The sequence below is a fragment of the Apium graveolens genome, chromosome 9, assembly GCF_009905375.1.
Source record: "Apium graveolens cultivar Ventura chromosome 9, ASM990537v1, whole genome shotgun sequence".
Classification (NCBI taxonomy): Eukaryota; Viridiplantae; Streptophyta; class Magnoliopsida; order Apiales; family Apiaceae; genus Apium; species Apium graveolens.
Window position 1 is genome coordinate 287,977,888 of NC_133655.1, and position 10,948 is coordinate 287,988,835.

The 10,948-nt window shown below is 29.7% G+C and overlaps 1 protein-coding gene across 1 annotated transcript; it reads right to left on the reverse strand.

The window, feature by feature from the left end:
- Positions 1-8,164: 8,164 nt before the first annotated feature.
- On the reverse strand, positions 8,165-9,147 carry LOC141686544 (F-box/LRR-repeat protein At3g48880-like). The gene is made up of 2 exons (XM_074491571.1): positions 8,810-9,147; positions 8,165-8,729 (listed from the first exon to the last, which is right to left on the reverse strand). Exons 1-2 carry the CDS (start codon positions 9,145-9,147, stop codon positions 8,165-8,167), a joined length of 903 nt encoding a protein of 300 aa, XP_074347672.1.
- Between the last annotated feature and the right edge of the window lie 1,801 nt (positions 9,148-10,948).

The following is a 10,948-nucleotide window of genomic DNA, read 5'->3' on the forward strand; positions in this document are numbered from 1 at the left end:
GTCCATGTTTTAAGTCAGTTTCTTCAAGCTCCTCGAGTTCCTCATCTCAGTGCTGTTCAAAGGGTTCTCAGATATCTCAAAGGTACTCCTTTTCAAGGTCTGTTCTATCCGGCATCTTCTTCTTTGCGTCTAGAGGCTTACTGTGACAGTGACTGGGGTGCTTGTCTTGACACCTCTCGGAGCACTACTGGCATGTGTTTACTGCTTGATCCTTCTCTCATTAATTGGTTTTCCAGAAAACAACCGGTTGTTTCTAAGTCCACTGCTGAGGCTGAGCTTAGATCCATAGCTGACACTACTTGTGAACTGAACTGGATGTTGTTACTTCTTTCTGAACTTCAAATCCCTCAATCCCCTCCTATCCTGATTCATTGTGACAATTAAGCTGCACTAGATATTGCAGCTGATCCTGTTTTTCACACTAAAACTAAGCATTTTGCAATTGATTGTCATTTTGTCAGGGAGCAAGTCCAGGCAAAGCTCATTCAACCTGTTTATGTTCCTTCTTTTCATCAACTGGCAGACATTCTTACTAAGGGCTTATCTCGACAAGCTCACCTGCACCTATTGTCCAGATTGAATGTTCTATAGCACCTTCAATCTGAGGGGGGAATATTAAGTCTATTGATAGCTTATTAGATAATAGAAATGTGATAAGTAGACTAGTTCTTGATATGATAGTTTTAGTTGGTTATGATATGAACATTAGCTTATCATAACTAACTCCATCTCTTCTCTATAAAACAAAGCATACAACCTTTTTGTAATTCACTTTTTCTGAAATGTAATTTTAGCTTTAGTTAGTCTTCATCTTCTACATTCTCTTTACACATTTGTTTCAGTTCATCAATGGTGAATATACAGGGATGTTAAAAATTTTAGCCTTCTTATACATGTTCAAATTGTATTATGAAACCTACCTGCAAACCAAGAGGGAAACTCAGTCTCAAATATGGAATAATATCGAGATGGAAAAGTAAGAGGTATCTTCTTAATGATTTTCCACTTCCTGATCAACACACAGGGCAACCATTTAAATAAATTAACATAGCTTTACAGACTGTATGATTGAAACTAAATTGGGAATAAAATCAGAGGAATGATTAGTTGAATTTTGATAGCATTGCCACAGAAGCACTAGGTTTAAACAAAATTAATGTAGAATTTCAAGTGTTTTTAAAGACCTGTGCAGGTGTCTGAACGATATCAATCTTAATTTCAGTATTTGAGGTTTCTTGCTTGTTTGGAATTGAAACATCTTCCACTGAATGAACTGAAACCTATTTGGCTATAGAATTTCCCACCTTTTTGACTTGCTTTTGTTGATAAAACACTTTGGAAACTACATATTCACCTTCATTTTCGTCATCCCCAGTTCCAAGATGATACTGATACATCACCCATTTAGTTTTGACATGATCGGAACCCTTTGTTACGGTACTATAAAGAACCAGAATTTTCTTTTACCCCTCTGTTACAGCATTCTACACCACAGGTTTGGTATTACATATTTTATAGAACCAGGAGAGGCATATGCATTCATAGATTTATAGAAGTAATGTGCATTGCTCCCGTCTTTCTTCGTACCTATATCATGAATAATGAAGAGTCAAATCAGTTACAAACTTGAGATATTATATATTGCAGTTCATGCAGTTATTTATCCAATATTAGTTGCAGAAGATACGAAAACACAAATGGCACTGCTGAAATGATGCTAAGACTGATTTACCCTTCCTTTCCAGCTGTGCTTTAACGCTGTTAAATGGATTCTAACAGAAGTACACACCCTCCTAGAATCTTGTAACTACAGGTACACACATTGCTAGATAGTAAAATAGAGGTACACAAAATGCAGAATGTGGAAACTTGAGGTTCTGTATTTAACTGGTTTTTATTATTTAGACCGGACCGGACCGGAAAAACCCGGATTGTACCGGGACCGGACCGGTTTGGACCAGTTTAATTAATATTTATATAAAAAAAAATTATATAATTTTTTTAATTTTTTTTCCAAATTTATATACATTAAAAATTTTGTTACTTGGCATGTCAATAAAAATTTAAAAGTAAGTACATATTTTATTATTTTAAAAGTAAATATAAAAACTTAAGAATATGAATATCAATATTTTATTACATGAATTACGAAATTTAGTAATTTAAAGTGTAGTATCGATCTATTTTATCATATAAATTTATTATCTACTAACTTGGATTAATAAAATATGATATGGTTGAATATTTTATATTTATATATGATCTTATAAAGCATAAACTAAAGGTAAAGCAATTATATATATGAATTCATGTTCATTCTGGACCGGATTTTTTCACGTCTTGGACCGGACCGGACCGAAGACCGGATTTTTTCAATTATAAGGACCGGGGACCGGATCGGGTATGTCCGGTACGGTCCGGGTTCAGGTGTAGACCGGAATTCTGTGCAGCCTTGTTCAAATCTATTGCCTGAATATTATTATGTGTTTTGATCCAAAGGTAAGTATTTTAAGACATATTGATCGTATAATTTTATCAAATTATCCCTAACACTGCATACGTTCAGTCGATAAAGTGTCTCTAAAATAATATTGTGGGAACCCAGAAAAATTATTAGTTCCAAAATACTCACATTTTATCAAATTACTCCAAATGGAATAAGAAATTTTAGTTGATGAAGTAAATTTTAGTCGATGAAGTGATCACCCTAAATAATGTAATCAGGGAAAGGCTGAAATTCTACTTCTTCATGATCACCAGAACCGCTGGATTTGGAACCTTGGCAACGGAAGTCCTTAATTCGAGAAGCAAGCTGAAGTATGTCTTCATCATCCTCGTCGAAGCCCACACAGTTACGTACAGCAATTCCAGGTCTTTGCATCCCAACAATATCATCTCCAGATGTTCCTTGTGAATGACTGCCTTGTCTAGAAATGAAAATTTAGTTGTTTGCAAGTTTGGACACAATAGCTGATGCTACCTCGTCACTAATTGCTGCGTTTACAACAGAAAGACTCAAAAAATCTTTACAGTTAAGTCCAATTTTGTCGATAATTTGTATCATGTATCTGTACTTTCGAGCAGACATCCTCTTAGAGTACTCCTCGAAAAATTCAGCATATGAAGCAAAAGACGGAAAAGACTTATCATCCGGCCCAAAAAAGCCTTTGTCATTGACAAGAAATGTGGTAGGCGACACTGCCAGAAACCTCAATGCAGGACATCTGTAACATCATTCCGAACAAACATACTTATCAATGTAACTAAAACTATAATGTGTTCAAGTTAAGCTCCATTTGAATCGTAAGTACTGTAGTAATTAAGATACATTCTTACTTGTCTATAACATGTAAGACGTCCACTATGTTGGTAGCAGAGGGGAGCACAACTGTAGTTGCAAGTCCTTGGCTCCTGTTGAGAACAAACTCGAGTGCTAATCTCGACTTGTTGAAATTACTAATGCATTTCTAGAATCTCCAGAATAGTCTTATTTGTGAACATACATCCTTATCTAGATCTTATTTATTACATAAGAAAATTCTGGATCATCTAGAAATGCATTAGTAATTTCAACACTCCTCTTAATGCATTTTCTCGCGACTCCAAGCATGTCTCGAAGGTATTCAAACTTTGGTCTTGCTAGCGCTTTAGTGAATATATCTGCCATCTTACCAGACTTGTAACCTTCACAAGGAAATACAAGTTTTTGCCAACACAAAGGGTCGAGAAGTGCTTGGTACCAGTTTTTGCATACAAGCGGAACATCAAGTAGCAGCGTCTCGAGATCTAACCGCTTAAATATATTCACTAGACAGTCGGAGCTCAAATTCTCCCATTTTCTTTCTTCCATTTTTCTGCAAGTAAATTCCCATAATCTAGTTTATGTAATAAATCACAGATAGAACATAATGTGTGATCTTAAGTACAAGGTAGCTGTAGGGATAATTGTTGCATACAAAGTAAAAATTAAGAATGCCAACAGTTTAAAGATGTACAAAGAAGCTGCAAGTTTAATTTTTTTTTTTTGACAGTTAACACATGACTCACACACACCTTGTTTGGATATCTAAGTAAACCCTCCGATATCTCGTAAAGAGAGGAGAAGGGGAAGGGTAATACCAGTACATTAATACAAATTTGAGTTAGGTTCATGCCCTAAGAATGCATAGATGTCACAAAAATGGAATGACGAATTTACTTATAGGAATAAATTTGCTTTCATAAATTTAAAGGGCTAAAAAGATGTACGAACATCTAGTTTTGAAAAGAAAAATATTTGTTGTTGTTGTAAATTAAACATGACATGTTGGTGCAAATTAACCATTAAGCAAAATTTTATTGGTTAGATAATTTATTGAATATAATTATAGGTAACTCTACGTATATTCAGTTTAATACTTGTTAAAATAAAATGATCCAGAATTTGAGTATTTGTGACGGGATTACTATTATTATTATTATTTTTTATAAAAATGTTTTTGTGCTTAATGTATATTTTATTTTAATATTTATGTAAGATGCAATAATTTGAGATTTGAGTAATTGACCCATATTATATAATAACTTTATACCCGTGGGTCTAATAAAATTATTATATTTATTAATTAAATTTTTTGTTGTTATATCTACATACTGAATTATATTAAACATGTAAGTAAGCATTAAATTATAACATTTTTATAATATTTTACTATAAATTAACAATTATCCCTACCTTGTAGGGATAATTGTTGCATACACATAAAAATTAAGAATGCAAATATACAAAGAAGCTGCAAGTTTAAAATTTTCTTTTTGACAGTTAACACGCTCACACACCTTGTTTCGATATCCGGTTGTTTTAAATAATTGTCATTTTATTATTTGTATTTTGATATTTTATTAATTATATTTGTTAAAAAAGTAAGTATATCTAAATAAGTATAACCAAATATATCTTTTCTTATATTATAATAACTATTTGTAATAATTAGATTTTAAAATACAAAAGTTTATACACTCACACGGTAAATACTGAAAACTATATATATAAGTCATGCATTTAAATTATGATATTTTAATTTATAATTACTTAGATTGTTCATAAAACTAAAATATTTTACTAATTTAATGATTACCATTATTTCTATTTATATTTTTGATTTAAAAAATTTCAATAATTATAATTCAGGCGATAAAACTACAACCGATTATAATTGGAGATTGAAGTTATTTTTTATTAGTGATTTAGTTTCAAAACGTATAATGAGAGTCTAGACATAAGCAATCTATCAACAAAGGTACAAGTCCATGTCAAATTATTTTCTTTAGTCTTGTAGTTTATAAGAACATGTGCAATACATAGATTATTTTTAATATATTTTTAATATTTATTTATATTTAAAATTTTAAAATATAAAACTTGTCATTTAAGATATTTAATAATATTATTTGATAATAATTAAACTTACACATACACGTATATGTAAGTGGTATCCTTGAAATAAGACGTATCTTATAAAAAATAATATTATTGATTGTGATATATAATTTAATTGATATTCATATCCGTGTATACAAAAGATAATAATATTTTAATTAAAAAATAAATTTAATATTGATTATATTACAAATTACCCTTAATTTCATTTTTGTCTTCTTTTGACCCATATCAATTGTACACATTATTTTGTTATAATCTAAGACACATTATATCGACTAAATTTAACTAATTATTTTCAGCTTTGATTTAATTTGTTCAATCTCAAATATATGATATAATTATTTTAGCCCATGCAAAAATATATTATTTTATTTTAATTGGTCTAAATATTTTTTAATTTTTAATTTTTTTCTTGGAATAATACTATTAAACTTTTTTAGCCTGTTGAATAGTATATAATGTTTTATTTTGTTCTCACATTGTTCCACAAAGTGAAGAATTTTAATAGTGTAGATGCAACAAAATAGTATGAAAATTATAGAAATAGAAGAAACATATAGTTACATAAGCCCATTAGTTCAACCAAATCCAAATATATATATATTTAGTTTGTTTGAAATTTTATTTTAGTACAGGTTTAATATTATTTTATTTTAGTCAGGATGAATAGTATATTATCTTAGTCCATTTGAATATTAATTTGTTTCAACCCCATGTAACAAATCAAATTAATTATGTTTAGTTTTTTTATTTGTTATTTTAGCCCAGATGAACGGTATAATTTTTTAAGACGAAATGAGTAGTGTGTATTATTTTCCTTTATCACACACGGTTGTACTTGCCAACGAATTATCTTTTGATTTGAATAATGTTTTAGTCGGTTTAATAGTATTATTTTTTTGGGCTCGGGTCAATATTATGTATTTTTTTATTTTTTTCCCAAATTCATTATACATATTTATTTCTAATTATATTTATGTTATTATTTTGTTTCTAATTAAATTAAATGAAAAAAATTTTATTTTTTCTTAAAATAATTAAAGTCGAAACATATGTCTATATTTTATGTTATTTGTAATTAAGTAATTATTTTGACAAATGTCACGTATCTTTTGATGGATTCGAAAGAGAATGAAATTGTTTATTTTAGCTAAAAAACTTTAGTTTGCGGTAGAAGTTTGTTAGGAGTAAGGGTTAAGGGCGCTAATTAGTCGACTGCGTATAAGCCGTAAGGATATGTACTATTTTCTCAGAAGGTTTCTTGTTAATGATTATGGGTCCAGCCCTGCGTTGGTTTTTTGAATTAATATTAAATAGTTAAATAAGAATAATTAATTAGTTTAATAAAATAATAAAGTAAGGATAATTTAGTAATTTCAGCAAGTACCGACCGACCTACTATCAAATTTGTAATATTTCGTCTTTATATAATAGTATAAATAGTATAGAAGATAGATAGATAATCACCATATATTAAAAAGAACTATCCACAATATTTTTGGAGAAAGATTTGTTTTATTTTGAGAAAATAAAAGACAATATGTTTTACTTAAAAATGTATAGACTAAAAAAAATATCTGAAATATTTGTAGAGAAAGAGTTGTTTTAATTGGTAAAAATAAAAAATGCAACGTGTTTTACTTATAAAGGTAATTGGTTAGATATTAAATAATTAAGGATAATTAAGTAAAATGTTAGTTTTTTAAGAAAGGGCAATTATGTAATTGAAGGAAGGACCATGAAGTTTCGTATTTAATATAATAATATAGATAAATAAATAATTCGGCTTCAAAAATCAAATAATTTTTTTATTTTGTTTATAATTGAATTGTAAGATAATGCTAAGAATATTGGTCTTTACATTAATAATAAAAATTGTATAAAAAATTATTTTTTTACCGTGGACCCGTACAAAATATATTCACGACAGATAGTGACTAGGGGTGCAAATGATTTTGACTTGTGCATTGATTTAAGAAGAACAAAGGGTTTTTGCATTATCTTAAACGATGAGATGAGATTGTTGTTGCTGTCGAGGAATAAGAATGATGATGTAAAGGAGTTAAGAATTTATGAATTGTTAAAGTCGATCAAAAAACTTAACAAAGTCTTTAAGTAAAACAGTAATTAAATAAAATAATAGTTAAGTAGCTGAAAAAGGTAATTTTAGTTATTAGTGGTTATAATATTATTATTATATTTTATTAAATAAATTTTTCTGTGATATTTAGAGAAGTTGTTTTAATTGAGAGAAATAAAAAAAAGGTAATGTATTATAGTTGAAAACAATTTTTATTATTATAATTCGATTACTAAGGCTAATAAAATTTTTAAGTAAATTAAGGGTAATTCAGTAAATTTAACATGTAACAAAAAACAAGTACCGTACCAAAACTTTTAATATTTTGTCGTTTATATAATAGTAAAGTAATACATAGTATAGATATATATATATATTATATATGTTATTCATAACATGTAAACATCAAATAAACCGATAATAATATTATTATAAGGAAAACGGTCTTTCTAATGGGCACACATTAGTGACTAACTCCAATAAAAATGAGTTCTTTTTATTGATGGAATTGATGTGAATGCAGGGGCCATCAACATTTATTATTCAACCACCAATAAAAAAAGTCCATTTATATGAGAGTAAGTGAATTTTTACGACTCATTCGTACTCAACATGACAATGGAGTAGCCTTGTTGCATTGAGCATACAAATTTTCAATTCGTCTAGCAGTCATCATAAACAATGTAGTCAGGGAACGGCAAGAGATCGCTTTCTTCACAGAAAGGCCAGAGACTGCTTTCTTCAAAATCTCCGTAACGGAAGTCCTTGATTCGAGAAGCGAGCTTGAGTATATATACATCATATACCTTGAATACATCATATGCATTCTCGTCAAAGCTCAAACTGTCCCGAATGTGCAACATTTCCAGGTCTATGCATCCCAACAGTATAATCTCCAGGTGTTTTTTGTCAAGAATTGCGTGGTCTATAACTAAATATTTTAGGGTTGCAAGTTTCGACACAATAGCTGATGTTACCTCGTTACTAAATTCTGCATTCTCAACAGAAAGACCAACAAAGTCTTTACAGTGAAGTTCAATTTTGTCGATAATTTGTATCATGTAATTGCACTTTCGAGCAGACATCTGCTTATAACACTCCTCAGCAAATTCATCAAGAGAAGCAAGAGAATCAAAAGAATAATCACCAGATACCGGATCAAGAATGTCTTCGTAGTCAACGACAAATGTATGAGACGGCACTGCCAGAAACCTCAATGCAGGACATCTGTAACATAATTCCAAATAAACAAATCAAGAAACATAATTTCAATTGTAAGTACTGTAGTAATTAAGATTCATTCTCACTTGTCTATAACATATAAGACGTCCTCTATGTTGGTAAAAGAGGGGAGCACAACTGTTGTTGCAAGTCCTCGGCTCCGGTTAAGAACAAAGTCGAGTGCTGCAGATACATTTGCCCCACCGAATTGGAGGAAACGGGCAAATCTCGACTGGTAATTACCAGACTCGGAAGCATTACGAGGAAAAACAAGATTTTGCCAACACAAAGGGTTATCAAGTAATGCTTGGTACCAGTTCTTGCATACAAATGGAACATCATGTAGCAGCATATCTAGATCTAACCTCTTAAATATATTCACCAGACAGTCCGAGCTCATATTCTCCCATTTTCTTTCTTCCATCTTTCTGCAAGTGACAAGTAGAAACAGTTCTGTAAAACATGACAGTGCAGATGATAACATGTAAATTCGGATTAAAAAAAGTATTACAATCAAGAAAGGACGTAAAATGCAAACACGAATAGATGTCAAATGCAATGTGATTTTCAAGGTTGTAGAATAATTGTTGCATGCCTACAAATTTTTTTTATAAAAAAAATCAAACTAAAAAACAACAGCTTATATGAGTAAGAAAGAAGCTGTATCCATACCTACACCGATGGAACAAAAATGAAGATTAGCCTTCACTCTATTTATATTGAGCATTGAGAAATGAAAAGTGCAGAAGATGGCCGGTTTTTATTATTTCCTAGGATCTCAAATTCCCCATAGCTCACTAATGAATTACATTCTACACTTTCCAACGTTAACGTTTGCACAATTTGCTTTCAAATGTATTCAAACTTGACCAGGTTCTTCTAATCTTGCCCTGAATTTATTTTTCAGTTGAGAAAAATATATTCACTCAGAAAAAGATACAATCCTCAAGGCATACTCAGACAAGTGATTGGAATAAATCTCCAAATAAGTGTAAGCAAAAAAAAAACTACCGTTCCCTTTGTTTTAAAATAGGTGATCTGCAAAGCCTGTATCGAATGCGGGGACGGTGATAACTATTGCAAGAGCTCACCTTTCACAACCAAAGATTGTTCATCTTTTATGGGTTACATTTTCGGCATGTTTATAGCTCGTACCCGGCATGTAGATAGCTGAGATGCATTCGGCATATCTATAGTTGGTGTCTGGCATGTAGATAGCTGGGGTGCCGCTTCTTCAATCTCATTTTATGCAATTTTTGTTTCTGAACATTGGGTTGTGTTAAACATCAGGAAACAAATCATGTAATTGATTTTAGTATGTTATTTGTTTCATCATATTGACAATTTGGTTTGTCCCGGCTGTATTATATTCAATTTAATGAATATTTTCCCCATTTGTCAAAAAATATAAAAAAATAGGTCTATTGATCAACTGGCTGCATAAATTAAACATTTTTTCTTATAATTTTAATTTTATAATGAATATAATTATTTAGCCAATAAATTTCAATTCAAAGTAGATAGGATTATGTCTCAAATTATTTGTCCACTTTGAATTTTATACAAGATGCATATTTGTGTATAACTCTGATTCAAAACCTCGATAAATTAATACTTTGGGACTATGAAAAATTATTAATTAATCAAAATATTAATATATCGATAAATTAATAATTTATTAATTTATCGATATTTTAATAATTTATTAATTTATCGAGATATATTATTTAAAATTTTATAACATATACAATTCTCATAATAATAATTTATTTTCATCTATTGAATACTTAAAATAATATTAAGAAATATTTATGAATTTAACTAAATTGAAAGGATTCACTTATTTAATTATATTACTTAATTTCCTGAAGTTCTCAAAATGGTTTAAAGGACCTTATTTAACTAAGTACACTTAGTCAACGAAAAGATGTCATTAAAGTAACAATTACATTACTTAATTTCTTCTTGTAATATATGAACATAATAAGGCAGAGCTCCATAATGCATTAAAAAGATTCAAGATGAAGTACAAGGCGACATCAATTTTAAAAAGAAGCAGGTTACAATTGAGACTTACTATAAAAGTGCATCCTAAAAATCTATAATTTTGATGTAATATGTAATTATTAATTTATATATTATATGGGACTTATATGTATTAATAAAAAAATATTATCTTATAAATTTAGCGAATTATTAATTTAGCATAAAGGGTCCGGCTCGTG

What these genes read in the sequence shown, in the direction of transcription:
- LOC141686544 (XM_074491571.1), bottom strand. Translation starts at nt 9,147, where the DNA reads ATGGAAGAAAGAAAATGGGAGAATATGAGCTCGGACTGTCTGGTGAAT. An exon ending in GTCTTATATGTTATAGACAA is followed by an intron (nt 8,730 to 8,809) that starts GTGAGAATGAAT and finishes ATTATGTTACAG; the next exon opens with ATGTCCTGCATTGAGGTTTC.